The sequence below is a fragment of the Neolamprologus multifasciatus genome, chromosome 20 (genome assembly GCF_963576455.1).
Source record: "Neolamprologus multifasciatus chromosome 20, fNeoMul1.2, whole genome shotgun sequence".
Taxonomy (NCBI): Eukaryota; Metazoa; Chordata; class Actinopteri; order Cichliformes; family Cichlidae; genus Neolamprologus; species Neolamprologus multifasciatus.
The window spans coordinates 35,129,496-35,144,417 of NC_140458.1; the positions used below are offsets into that span (position 1 = coordinate 35,129,496).

The 14,922-nt window shown below is 42.6% G+C and overlaps 1 protein-coding gene across 7 annotated transcripts in view; it reads right to left on the reverse strand.

The window, feature by feature from the left end:
- Positions 1–14,922, reverse strand: part of nav1a (neuron navigator 1a) — a 98,987-nt gene that overhangs the window by 77,640 nt on the left and 6,425 nt on the right. For 2 of the 7 annotated variants that reach the window (XM_085147052.1, XM_085147048.1), the window contains exons 1-4: positions 9,895–10,087; positions 8,643–8,796; positions 2,488–3,353; positions 957–1,045 (exon numbers count right to left, since the gene is read on the reverse strand). In XM_085147052.1, the coding sequence (XP_085003178.1) occupies positions 957–1,045; positions 2,488–3,347 (949 nt within the window). In that variant the 5' untranslated portion in view covers positions 3,348–3,353; positions 8,643–8,796; positions 9,895–10,087. Of the gene's footprint in view, positions 1–956; positions 1,046–2,487; positions 3,354–8,642; positions 8,797–9,894; positions 10,088–11,478; positions 11,607–14,922 lie in introns of those variants that run through there. The other 5 variants (XM_085147054.1, XM_085147051.1, XM_085147049.1 and 2 more) reach the window with 4 other exon arrangements.

Genomic DNA, 14,922 nt, shown 5'->3' on the forward strand with positions numbered 1-14,922 from the left:
TGCTATATTGTCCCTAAACGTAGACATTACATATAGAAACGGCTGTAATTCACCTAATATATGGCACAGTGTGATGCATATGTAAACCCAGTATAACTTAAAGTTATTTCGGACTACACTGTGCATATTTTAACATACATATAATAACTAAAAAGCAGTTGATCGTCTTTCCGTTTAACTGACACCACATCAAAAGGAATGATTCACTCAGCCACTGAAAAAGTCATTTCTCAGAAGCACGTTCACATTCTTGGACAGACTGACCACTACAATGCGTAACTATAGCCGTGAGTACAGAGCAAAGCATTACTCAAAAGCCACAGGATCAGGACAGGGACGGGGTCGTGCTGGGACTGTGGCTTTTTAGGTCAACGAAATCTGAAAAGAGGAACTGTGAGAGGGAAGAATGGGTTCAAACTCTACAACAGCTCTCGGATGAATATGAAATCAATGTGCATATAATGCTGCCTGGCAGCAAGTTAAGAAGTGCCCCATTTCATCCCATTACTGACCCACATCACCAGTGTCAACATCCTTCATCCTAACATCCTGAGCACATCTCTCTTTTCTCTTCATCCAGGGACTACGGTACTCAGCAGAACCCCAGGCTGAGACAGAAAATTACACCACCTAACTTCAGACATGGCTCCTGACTGATGAATTGCAGCGTGACAGACATACATTTGGACAAAGACTGGTTGTCCCTTTCACTGAGTCTATTCAGGTTCTACAATGAGAGCCAAAGGTCAGCCACTGGCTTGTTGTGTCTGACGCCACTTATGACTCTGTCGCAGTAAACGTCTGGCTGCCAGGAAGCACACATCACTCGTACCTGCCAGAAGTGCTCTTGGCATCTTGGTGCCCTAATCTTAACTGGGCAGAAAAAATTGGACCAAGTTTTGTTTAGCTAAGGAAAGGGAGGAAGGAGGTGTGTGTTACTGCTGTGTGAGTCTAACCTGGTGTCAGGTCATCACAGCAGACTTCTATGGATCCAGATGAGCAGTCACTCAGTTCATCCACAGAAAATTCACTCACTGCCTGCAGCCTGTCAACACATCACAAACAGCCATCACACATCTGTTACTGAACATGCAAATCATATCCTTTACAATCAAATGCATAACCTGCTGTGTTTGACAGTAGAAGAAGAGAGGCGATGACTTTCTCAATTATTTCCACAAAAGCAAATCATATAAACAGAAAAATGCTGAAACAGTTATGTGCAAAGAACTGTGTATAATCCTGTCATTAATAAAGAAAAAATAAACTTAAAATGTTTTATTAAATGTAGATTTTGTACAGTGTGCTTTTAGTAACATAAAAAACTGTGTGCATGGGAGTATACTAGAGCTGCCACGATTAGTCGACTAGTCATGATTACGTCGACTATCAAAATCGTCGACGACTGATTTAATAGTCGACGCGTCGTTTGAAGCTTTGTAAGATCCCAAAAGACGCAGGAATAAGTAGCAGGATTTAAGAGTGTAATAACGGACTGAAACAGAAGATGGCAGCACTGCATGTACAAGGATGCCAGCTGCCGTTAAACCCCGAAGAAGAAGAAGCTGTGTCCCAGAATTCATAGCCCGGCCCTGCTCAGTTTACAACAATGGCGGCAGCTAGTTAGTTTTAATATTACTCTTATTATTCTTTCTGGGTCACAAAATAAACGTTTAACATATTTTCAGGCGAGAATGTAGCTGTGTAAACCTCAAATATCTGCTCAGTTTATGAAGACACCACATATTTTCAAAAGCGCTCCGACGTTTTCGGAGACGTCTGTTACCCACTAGCTCGATAGCTAGCCGGGGGCTAGGCTCACTAGAGCCGTGAGAACACCGGACTCCCAGCTAATCGTTTTCAAACCCACCGCCGTCTTTCGCTACTCAGGTTAAACATGATATATAAGTCACTCAGATAACTTAAAAATGTTATTGTTTGGCTTTTTTCAGTATTTTATTTGTTCCTGAGTAAATCGGCTGAGTTTATTAAACTCCACCGAAACAATCTGCACATTTAATTAAAATTTAATAAACTACCATCTTGTCTTTATTTTTAGTTAGCACATACGTTAAACACTTAAAGCTGTAATCTAATGATAGTTATATAAGAGCAGATGCTGCTGGTGCAATAAGCTGTACGTTTTACGTCCAATTGATGATGATCTGATTAGTCGACTAATCGCAAAAATAATCGGTGACTAGTCGACTATCAAAATAATCGTTTGTGGCAGCCCTAGAGTATACGGTGTCAGCCCAGGGGCTACAAGAAGACACTTTAACAATCAGCTCTGCTCTGTGTGTGTGCGTGTTGCAGGAAAAGATACTGAGGCCTCTGTGGCAGGTCTTTAGTGCCCTGAGGATGACTTCTATGCGTACAGGAAATGATCACATGATAATTACAAGGGGGGTCAGTGGTAATGGACTCATAATGGAAGGCTTTATAACTCTTGCTTCAGTTGTGCTTGTGTGATGAAAGACCCCTTACCTGTGACTGAAGGGAGCCACAGCAGCCATGTTGACTCTGGGTATGTGCGTCTCTCCAGATGTTGCCTCCTGATCCTGAGTATCAACAACCTGCTTGGATGTTACTGGCATGGTGATAGCTGGCAACGGTAGGGGAAGAGGAGAGGAAGCTGGACTGCTTTCCTCAGGAGTTCCCATTTCCTCATCTGATTGGCTGCCAGAGTCACTATGATCTCTGATGGTGTGATGGTTTGAGTAAAGAAGAGTGGGCCGAATGTTACAGTTGCTGAGTGTGACGGATTTAGCTGGATGGTTTTTTGGAGGCTCTTCCTTCCTTCCTGGTGTCGCATCAGCCATTGCTTTGGTTACAATGTTTGAATTGTCTCCTCTGCTAAAACCGAGCGGTGGACGTAGGTTGCCAGCTCCATACGCTTGATTCTTATTTGCAAAGGTGCTTCTGTTGCGATTGCCATCCTGGGGTAATTGGGAGAGAATTTGCGATTTTCCCAGGTCTAGCGTGTCTTTTGAGTGTGGCGGATGTACTCGTCGCTGGGTCAGCGGGCTGCTGTAGGCAGATCTCGACACCTGGGGAATTGGAAGAGCTCCGGTTCGCTGGAAGAGCTGACTTTTAAGGCAGGCATCTCTCAGGGCATCTGTGGAGGAAGGCCCAGGGATACTGGAGTTTCTTGGACAAAGTGACGGGGAGTGTGCAGGTGTGTTCGCAGGCGTGTGCTTAGGGGTCTGTTTTGAGGGCCTGGGCAGGTCACTCTCCCGGCGGCGTGGTTCTGTTTTAGGAGAGGAAGGCAGAAGACTGCGAGGGAGGGGTATTCCTGATGAGGGAGGCCCACGGGGAACTGACTTCACGTTGACCCCCCCACTCATCGTGACCTAAATCAAAAGACATAAAGGGGGGAAGACAACAAAAAGTTAAAAAGTTAGGTGAGTGCATGTTCAGAATAGCATGAGATCATTAACCATAAAGCCTTCCCAAAGTTTGGTTATACATTAAGAGTCAGTGTTAAAGTTCTACTAATCTAATCAGGCTGAGAATTTGCTTTTCCTTTCACAGAGCTGTGCAATGTGAGCCAAGTACATATGACAAGATGAGTCATGGTAAACCACGAGGTGAACTTATTTTCAGCGGAGCATGGAGTTTCTAAGAAATCAGATTTGCCTGCTAGGAGTTACAAACACAAAACCAGCTTTTTACACATGCACGCGCACACACACACACACACACACACACACACTCCTTGTGCCTATGGTACGACAACTTTTCTCCGTGCCCTGGTACACTGCGCAGAAACACCTTGCCACACACACACACACACGTGCCAGCTTTTTATACGCTTGTAGATCATTATGTTCTTGAAAAACAATTACTGAAAATGAACTCCAATACAACATCACACTTACCCCGGCACAATGCATACATATAACAGTTTCAGGATATTGCTCACCTTATTTGCTTTGACTGCAGACAGTCTTTGGTTTTGTTACTCTCGTCTGTGTCAGAATGATAGAAACCCTCCGAGAACTACGAAATCCTGCTTGAGCTTTGTGAGCCCGCCTATGCTAATTCTGATCAAGTGAAACGTTTCATATAATTTTACTGCTTCGTGCTGCTCTGCTGGGAGGGGAAAGGGAGGCAGTGAGTTTGGGAGAAAGGCAGGGAGGGAGGGCAAAAAAGGCGGAAAAAACGTCAAGTGCAAGTACAGCTGCTTTTTAACGTAAGTGTCGGCCAACAACATGGCAGCAGCTCAATTCCTCTAAGTATGTAGACATTCTCAAGACGGCCTGCTGGAGTTAGATAGGTGATTTAAGCAGCTGTAAGTGAATGTGGCGTGACTCGTGGTGCCAGCCGGGCTGGTCTGAGCATTTCAAAACTGCTGCTCAACTACGACACACAATCATCTCTAGAGTTTACAAGAGAATTGTCCAAAAAAAGAAAAATATACAGTGAGCAGCAGTTTTAGGGGAAAAAGCTTTAATAGCAGAGGTCATAGAGAGTGCTTTGAGTTGGTAGGAAGGCAACAGTAGCTGAAATAAGCACTCATTACAACTAAGGTAAGCAGAAGAGCATCTTTGAATGTGAGATGCTGATGAAACCCTGAAGCAGATGGGTACTGCAGCAGAAGACCACACTGGTGGCCGCTCCCATCAGCTACATACAGGAAAGTGAGGCAACAATTTGCACATACATTCCAAGATTGGAGTATAGAAGATTAAATATATGACGCGCAGTGTTGGGAAGGTTACTTTTAAAATGTATTCCATTACAGATTACAGATTACATGCCCCAAAATGTATTCTGTAACGTATTCCGTTACGTTACTCAATGAGAGTAACGTATTCTGAATACTTTGGATTACTTAATATATTATCATGCTGTTTACAACTACATGAATGTACTATTGCTGTGATTTATTACTGTTACTGAAGGTCCGCGGCTCCGAACCGTAGTAAAGGGACCTCTGGCTAATACGGTGGGTTCGTGTTGGCTCGTAGCTGAAAACTAGCTTTACTTTGTTGTCTGGGTCAACTTTGCTAGCAGAGACAGAGAGAGGCGTTGAAAGGCTGCTCCAACAGAACTTATTGTTTCGGAGGAAAACACGAACACGGTGTACAGTCGAGTCTTAATAGCTTACTTACAGCTGGGCTCGTCAGGCTCTCTTCTTGGCTGCAGTGGTTATTATTATATTTACATGCTTCCAGCTCCCGTTTCTGCTCGATGACAGCTCGTACTTTTCCTTTTTCTCCCTCCCTCGCTCACAGACACATAACGTGTATGGCAGTCCATTCTCCCTGCAGCACGGACTACACTGCCCATGATGCTACATTCTTTAGAGCCTGTAGCATTCTGCCTGTTAGCTTAGCACAACAACAACAACAAAAAGGCCTCTCTCACCCAGGAAACACGCAGAGAGAGAGCGTCACCCTGTAACCATGGCAACCGAAACGCTGCCGCCTGGAACAACAGAACGTAGCTGTCAAACAAAACCCAAACAGTCCTGACCCGCCACAATATGAAACAGGGAAGTACCGCCGTGTAATCAATTTATTTCAACAAAGTAACTGTATTCTAAATACCACCTTTTTAAACGGTAACTGTAACGGAATACAGTTACTCATATTTTGTATTTTAAATACGTAACGGCGGTACATGTATTCCGTTACTCCCCAACACTGATGATGCATAGTCTGATAAGTCTCTAAGATTCAGATGGTAAAGTCCGAATTTGGCATACTCAACATGAGAGCATGAATCCTTCTGCCTGGTATGAACTGTTCAGGCTGCTGGTGGTGTGATGGTGTGGGGGATATTTTCTTGTTATACTTTGAGCCTCTTAATACCAATTAAGTGTCTTTTAAAAACCACGGCCTACCTGAGTATTGTTACTGACCACGCCAGTTCCTTTAGGACCACAGTGTAGCCACTTCCTGATGCTATCATGTCAACAAAGACCAAAATATCTGACGAATGTTTCCAGCACATTGTTGAATCTATAAGAGGAAGACTGAAGATTGTTCTTAAGGCCAAAGGGGGAGCAACTCAACACTAGCACGGTTTACCTAATAAAATGTCCAGTGAGTGCATATATTGAAATGTTCATAGATGCACAAATTCACTCTAGATTCTCTTCCTAGTTGCACTTAAAAAATGGTCTGAGCGTGTGTATTATAATTACACACACAAACGCAGACATACTTAGAAATATACTAGAGATTTAATGCTTAGCCCTACTTGCCCCGTCTTAAACAGCAAAACTTTTGCTGCCAGAAGACTTTGTGGGAAGCTGTCTTTAGCAAAGCATTGATGTATCAAATTAAGCCGTCAAAGTCACAAGGATAAAGTGCTGGATTATTTGACAGTGCATCTAATCACAGCATTGCACACAGTGTCATGTGGCTCACTCACACACACATTTCCAGCAGTCTGAGAAAAGCAGGGGAAAGAGTGACGGCTTCAGCTTGAAACTCCGATGAAGAAAAAGGACGGATTCTCTGCAGGAGGCCTTCCTCCCACCTACTTATAGAATCAGACATGCTAAGACATGCAACTAAGAGCTGTGCGGTATTTTGATTGATGCTAATGTAGGCCTGCGCAGCGTACAGCTGCAGTGATGCAGCAGTAGGTAAACAGAGACAGATGTGATCGTCCATCCTCCTTTTCCCCTATTACTCCCTACAAATTCCTCCCCCTCCTCATTGTCTGTTTCTGTATGTCTTCCTCACACACTCCATCTCTTGGGAGGTCCAGACAGAAAATGAGCATCAGAATTTCTTTCTGTCTGCTATAGGTCCTGCTAGGATTTCCAGGAGCACAGGTGCGGGCTGACTCGATGCCTATCTGTATGAAAATTTGAATTTCCCTTGGGGATATGCCGGGGTCACGCCAACACTTCTGCAGGCTGTATAAGAACATACGGGGCTCAGCTGCTGATGGTGATGTGTGTGTGTGCGTGTGTGCATTCATATCTTTGTGGGGACTAAAAAGGGGAAGTTTACTATACTTGTGGGGACCAAAATCCTGGTCCCTACAAGTTTGAAGGCATTTTTCTACACTCAAAATGTGGTTTTAGTGTCAGGGTTACAATAAGGTTATGGTTAGGTTTAGAGTAAGGGTTAGGCATTCATTTTTCAGGGTTAGGTTTATTGTAAGGGGCTAGAGAAAGCATTATGTCAATTAGATGTCACCACAAGATATGAATACCTGAAGAGAGTGTGTGTGTGTAAAAGAAGGAAATACAAATAAGGTGGCTGAAACAAACAGCTGTAAGTTAGGGGGGAAAATAATCTAGTTTAGTTTGATTTCTTTCAGTTATGTTATTATAGGATATTTTGCAGTACAAGCGTCTTACATGTGTTCGGTACATTGTATTTGTCATGTGTTCAGACTTACAGGCTTCAAAGATTGTTCTGTATCATTCTGTCACATAAAAACTTTACAATACACCGTCTGTTGGCTCCTTTCACTGTACGTCGAACTCCATGTGATGTCTAAAGGAATTCGTTTTGAGTTTGGTTTAAGAAGCGTTTTTATTTTTACTGTTTGAGACACGTGCAAACGCAAAAACATGAAGCTTTTAAGGATGTTTATATCGCTGCTGATTAGTTTGACAGTTAGCGTTTCATTAGCATCAGAATCAGCTTCATTGTACATATTTGTAAAGCTTCACCTTAGTTTAATATTTTTCCAGATTCACAGCATTTGGAAACAGCACTTTAATAGCTAAAAACATAATTACATATCTTATTGTGTGACAAAATCTGCCATCACTATCAGTCACTGTGTGACATCATGATTTAGCTTTCATACTTAAACCAGCTGAAATAAATAAAAGGTTTATTAGGACATCATCGTGTTTGTACACTGACGCAAACACGGTGCAGAAGCCTACAGAGAAACTGGGGTTTGCTACAGATCAGTGTAGTTATTGTGAGGGCTGCTGCATAGACCAACTACGGTCTCTCCTTCACTCTGCCAGGGTGGTGCTGACATCTACTGGCTACTGTCTGCAACTGCAGGAACAGCGTCTCATTCATTACAGCCCGTATTATCATTAATTATAGCTGCGAGGTAATTATGCAGGCTTATTAATAGCATCTTTTACACTTATCAGAAACATCAGCCATATCAGGTTTGTGCTCTCCTGAAGGACAGAAGAACAAGGATAGCGTTGCAGCCAGCATTATGCTACATGTTCACAGTGTAATTTAATAACATTACACTGATTTAGCTCAGCTTTCCCATAGCCGCCTGTGGCTGACCTGAGTTACTCTATATCTTATGAGAAAAGCATGCATATCCTCTCTCACAGACATGCACACTCACCCTTGTGATGAACACCCTCTGACTCATCACAAAATCAATACATGAGTTGGTAACACAGGCCTCTCTGTCTGTGAAGGGCATCAGCAGAGCCTGTGTGTCACACAGCCTGGAAACTACAGTACATCGAATTAATCACCTCCACTATGACAGCAGCCAGAACAACAGCAGTAAAGTCCTGCTGTGGATCAGAGAAGCTAGTGACACCCAGTGGTACAACAAATTCCTGGGAAGACAGTTTTCTTAAAAGAAAGTCATCATAAGATAAACGTGGCAATATTTTTAGCTCAAAAAGAACATATGATTCAATTTCAAGGCTCTGCTGTGTCGCACGAGAGTCTTACCTGTCAGTGCGCCGTTGGGCTAACCGTCCAGAAGCAGGTCACACTTCTCTGACGTCCCAGGAACAATGGGCTGTTTTTTCCTGGATCACAGTTGCATCCTCACCGCTGCTCTCCCATTGGTTCACAGCTCCGCACCATTCACCAAGACAGGAAGCTTGAACAAACAGGAATGACACATTCAGCCAATCAGGGGCCTCTCATTCGAGGTGACTCATTTTCAAAGTGACTTTCTTTGATTCTAACCTCTCGCCAAAAGGAAAAAAAATGTCATTTGGCAGATTCAAAGAACACAGTCATGCATCTACGACCTCAGAGGGCATTACACTGACCTAGATTCATTTTCTGGAGGCTTACTCTAAACAGCACGCTCTCGTGGTAAAGTATCGTGTTTTACACTGCGGGGAACAGCTTTCGTCCCCATTATAAAACAAAAGAAACACACGATCATTATGTGACGGCGTAAACAGAGTTAAGCTCACACACTGTGAGGACTACCTGGACCACACGCACATACACAAGAGTGTTTATGTTATCATGACTCATTGGACCAAAATGGAAATGTATTTGGCATGAAGTTACCCAAAATGACACATAATGTGTCACCATCAGAAATCCCACAGCACAAAGTCATCTCCGAACCTCGAACCTCCAAATTGCACTGGGACAGTAAATGAGCCTCGCTGGGACCTGGTGTGATAAAACGGGTTCTGTAAGTATTTAATGTATGAGGGTAGCTGCTGTACTCCTTTAAATAGTCTAACACACGTCCTCTGCACATGCTCTTATTATAGAAGCCAGGGTACAAACACCCACAAAGTAAACAGGAGAAAATATAACCCGACTACTGACAATATAAATATCACCATGGGAGAAGCAGTTTGCCTCCATTCTTCTCAACATCAACCAAATGTACCACACGCTACAATATGTACACTACACATGCTTTACTGAGTCACACATCCAAACTGCTGACTCAGGTCAACTGCCAATCATTTCATCCTTTAGATACTCCTGCTCTCTTTCTTTTCGTTTATTGTAATCCTCTTCACCGTCTTTTCTCCCTTATTTTTCTAACTGTCACAGCACCATGAACACAGTCCTCGCATTAGAGTTTAGTAACTCTGCGCTTTTAGAATCAACAGGAAATATATTCAGCAAGAGAACAGATTCACCAGGAAACAAGACAAAAATATACTTAGAATAAGAGAAGGATCTGAAATATTAGCTAAAGTAAACACGAGCCTTCACTTACCTGCTTCAGTCTCCAGTTGGAGTCCGATCTGTATGCTGCAGAGCGTGGCTGGCTCGATCCCTGCCTTAGCTTCTTTCTACTTTTTCTGGCTGGCCTCTGAGCTGCAAGCATGTGTGTGTGTGTGTTTGTGTGTCCGTCATTCTACTCCCCTATCACGTCATGCCGCTCTGCTGCTGCCGCAGTACGCCTGCAGCCGTGTCCCCACCTCCTTTTTTCCTCCCCTCATCCCAGTCTCTCTCCCCCCTGTCTGTCTATGATGCTCTCTCTCAATAATGGACCTGTTGGCTTCGTTCCCTCCCTCCCTCTCCCTCGGTGAAATATAAGCCCAGCTAGCAAAGACCCGGCTGGTCCATTAGCCGGATGAGTGTGGTTTGTGTGTCTGTGCGAGCGCAATCACGGCTGCCTCTATAGTGTGAGTAATACATGGTAATTAAGCAGATGTAGCCACAAATGTGAGAAGCCTAAACCCATCATCTGGCTTTCTAGACCTAATTGGTGGTCATGGAAATCAGGATGACAGAAAAAAAAAAAAAGTGCCACCTTAATGATAGATTTTCTGACGACCAATGAGAATGTGCGCGTCACTATAAACACACATAATCACACAAACGGGCACACACATGCGCCCTCTATATCTGTTTATATATCAGTGTGCATGCCTGAATGAACCGGCATCATGGAGGAGGGCAGCTCATCCATCACTCCTCTAATTTGTCCCACGCTTCTAATGAAAAGAGGCGAGACAGAGTGAGAAATAAGTGATGAGAACGAAGGCGAGGAACGAAGAGGAGGAGGTGGGATGGAGAAGCATGTGCAGAGAAAACCTTTTCCTCACATCTTTTCCCAGGTGACAAACTCGGAGTAACATTACAAAAACATCCCAGATACCTGAAACTCTCTTTTCAATACTATAAACATCTCATCAGACAGGAGGAGGTCTACTTGAATTAAACTCACATCAACAGAGACAAATGCGGTTAAATCACTGCTGGTTTATGTCATTTTACTGCAACATCTCTCTGGTCATCTTTACAATTTATTCACAAACTCTTATAAATTTATCAAAAAAGGCCCTTATTGTGATCATTCTACGTTTGTTACCTTTTGTAATCATTGGCCACATTTGTGCCTTTCTCTGCATCTCAGCTCATATTTCTGCTGAGCCGAGTTCGACCCACTATTATAAGAGCCAGTGCTGCATATTTAATGAAGACTGTGACATGCAACAAATTCAGAATCCCATCCTTCCCTTTTACAAAGTAGCTTATGGATCAGCTTCAGTTATTGGTTACGTCTTAAGAGTTTCTAACTATGAGTGAGACTTTGGGGTCTGTTGGGTTGTTTATAGTCTTGTTTTGAAAATACAACCTGAGCCTTCTATGGCTGATCACATATTGATCAAGAATTGGCTCTGTATGCTAGAGAGATGCATAAATAATGAAAACCAAGCACAACAACTGGATGTTTGCTATTAGAACACATGCATACTGCACACGTCCCCCCTCCCTCCTACTACAGGCACATACAGCATTCCCTTCATGCTTTCGACCACAATCACTTTACTGCTGACCTCCAAATACTCACTTTAATGCCACGGTTGCTCCTTTGCTTTGCAGCTGCAGAGAGAAAAGATTCAAGTGTGCGAAACTTCTCCAACAGATTCAGTCAAAAGCAGAAAAAAAACAAACACATGATCTGTTGCTTTGTCTCATCATGAAACGGGAAGTGACTTGTGACTGAGGATTATGGGTAGGAGTGTGCAGCCATCTGCATTGATGCATGTGTGCGTGCATATGTGTGTGTGTGTGATGGGTGTTTGGGTGGGGGTTAATGTCACGGCTAATCTTCTGACGTTCCCCAAGGCATGTATTCCCCCCCCGAGAGACAGACCCTGACAGACGCTGTTATGACAATGGGACACTTGTGTCACTGTCACCCTGAGGGGCATATGGTGGGGTGGGAGGGGGGCCTGCTCTAACATGTTGACCCCGTGCTGTCTGGAACACGGAGCCTCAGATGGGCAGCTTGACTAAGACAAATGAAATTAAGAAAAACAAAAGAAGGAAGCGCAAACAGAAAAACAGAAAAGCAGCTATTGCAGCTGAGGGGAAGTTCATAGTTCTCTGTGAAAGTGTGCACAGCATCTAATTAGAACAGTGTTTCAGCATCTGAGCTTGTTCCTACTGTATTTATGACTCTGCTTTGTCTGAATGCATGATCGCCACTAGATGGTGGCAGAGCATCATCTTCATATTACAGTATGTTAGTTTGAGACCAGCAAGTTCAAGCAAAGTCTAACCGATGGAAAAGCTGTAAATCACAACGCCAGAAGGTTTAGTAAAGGTACTGAATCCAAGCAGACCTGCTAATATTATGTTTTATTGTTAAATATGGTAATAAATATGACATGCATTACCTATATTTTATTATTATTTATTTAATGTCTCAAAGCTCTGAAATACTTAAATAAAAAAGAGGTGCTGTAAAAATGAAAGCTAAATCATTACATAAGCTTTGAGGATCACTGCAGTTACACAGTGTGCATATAAAACTGGGCTTTACCTCTGGGCCTACAAAATGAAACCAAGTGTCTAAAACCTTTCTAATATCCAAACACTTTTTTGGTTTTACACAAAATCTGTACGAGAAAGTTTCTACTGATCACTCGATCTGTGATCTCACTGAACAAATTCGGCACATTATAGCTTTTGTCTCTATGTTATTCTTCCCCTTACAATATAAGGAAGCTTGAAGTGACTGCTGTTGTGACATAAACGTGTCACCTGATCGTGACTTTTCTCCATATCTTGCATGTTCCTCACTGCTCGTTTAATGTGTCAGGGGAAAATTATAACAGGATGTTATGATCAGGTTGGTACATAGAAGAGGAATCAGAAGAAAGTAACACAGTTGGTGTGCATGTTCAATGAAAATCGTTTCTCTATATTCTTTTTACAGTGTCAACAACGTGCTGTTGTATTCTTGGTGAAACTAAAAAATTTTAAATACCAGAAACGAGAAGTCAAAAAGTCTAAGTGTGGAGGCTGCACAACAAACAAGAAGGCTGTTCTTTCACTACATGACCAACAACGATCAGTGGATGTTGCAACATTACTGCAACTAGGGCTGCCACGATTAGTCGACTAGTCACGATTACGTCGACTATCAAAATCGTCGACGACTGATTTAATAGTCGACACGTCGTTTGAAGCTTTGTAAGATCCCAAAAGACGCAGGAATAAGTAGTAGGATTTAAGAGTGTCATAACGGACTGAAACAGAAGATGGCAGCACTGCATGTACAAGGATGCCAGCTGCTGTTAATCCTGAAGAAGAAGAAGCTGTGTCCCAGAATTCATAGCGCAGCCCAGCTCAGTTTCCAACAATGGCGGCAGCTAGTTAGTTTTAATATTACTCTTATTATTCTTTCTGGGTCACAAAATAAACGTTTAACATATTTTCAGGCGAGAATGTAGCTGTGTAAACCTCAAATATCTGCTCAGTTTATCAAGACACCACATATTTTCAAAAGCGCTCCGACGTTTTCGGAGACGTCTGTTACCCACTAGCTCGATAGCTAGCCGGGGGGTAGGCTCAGTAGAGCCGTGAGAACACCGGACTCCCGGCTAATCGTTTTCAAACCCACCGCCATCTTTCGCTACTCAGGTTAAACATGATATATAAGTCACTTAGATAACTTAAAAATGTTATTGTTTGGCTTTTTTCAGTATTTTATTTGTTCCTGGGTAAATCGGCTGAGTTTATTAAACTTCACCGAAACAATCTGCACATTTCATTAAAATTTAATAAACTATCATCTTGTCTTTATTTTTAGTTAGCACAACACTTAAAGTTGCAATCTAATGATAGTTATATAAGAGCAGATGCTGCTGGTGCAATAAGCTGTCCGTTTTCCGTCCAATTGATGCATGATCTGATTAGTCGACTGATCGCAAAAATAATCGGTGACTAGTTGACCATCAAAATAATCGTTTGTGGCAGCCCTAACTGCAACCTTCAAAGTCTTAGGTTAGATTCAACAACATCATGCACACACTTTCCAGAAGTCACAGCTCTGCAGATCACTGAATACTGTTGGGTTCATCTTGAGGGCATTAGCTGTTTATCAATTACTTGTGTCAGGGTAAACTTAGCATAAGGGACAATACAGACAGCAGTTGTCCTTATTTGTATTACATGTTAATGACCAGACGATGAAGCAAATAATAAATAACATATAGAAAACTGCAGAATGCTGCTCGTGTGGTGATGCGAGGCTGCCCTGAAGTCAGTGGCACTATGAAGACATGAGCACTGACTCGGCACACAACAAGACAATAACGAATCTGTCACTTGATGTCCTGAACTGCAATTTGTCTAATTTATTCTATGCATGCTGCATGAGCTAATCCCATTTCACTTCAGCTTGATGGAAAAGGGGAACTGAAAGAATCTGACTGCATTCATTAACACTGCCCGTCATGGAATCTGCCAGCACCAAATGCCACCAACAGAAAATGGCTCATTAAAGAGCTCCTCTTGCACACTTTAATGTCAAGTGGCTTCCACTTGAGCTTTGCTTCTTTCTGCAAATTAGTACACTCTCGCTTTAGGCCATGTATAATTTCAGCACATAATTAAGAGGGAATGCCCACATTAATATTAATATTATTATTATTATTATTATTAATGTGCTCAGGTGAAAGCTGAGGAAGACGTAATGTAATTGGAGCAGTTTGTTTGTCTCTCTGTGAAAAACGGGCAAAAAAGAAGCCATTAAAATAGCATGAAGAGCTACATCAGTTACTTCTAAACTCCAAGCTATGCTGTGACTGTTTTAAAAGGCAGCTTTTCACACCTGCAGCCATCAGAAATCCCTCTACACATATCAATAAGAAAAACACTATTAGGTTTGTCAGCCGTGGTACTCTAAAACACTTGGTTGTACTACTTAACTTTTATTAAATGAACTCAAACACTTTATTGCAGGGGTGGGCAACTCCAGGCCTCGAGGGCCGGTGTCCCTGCA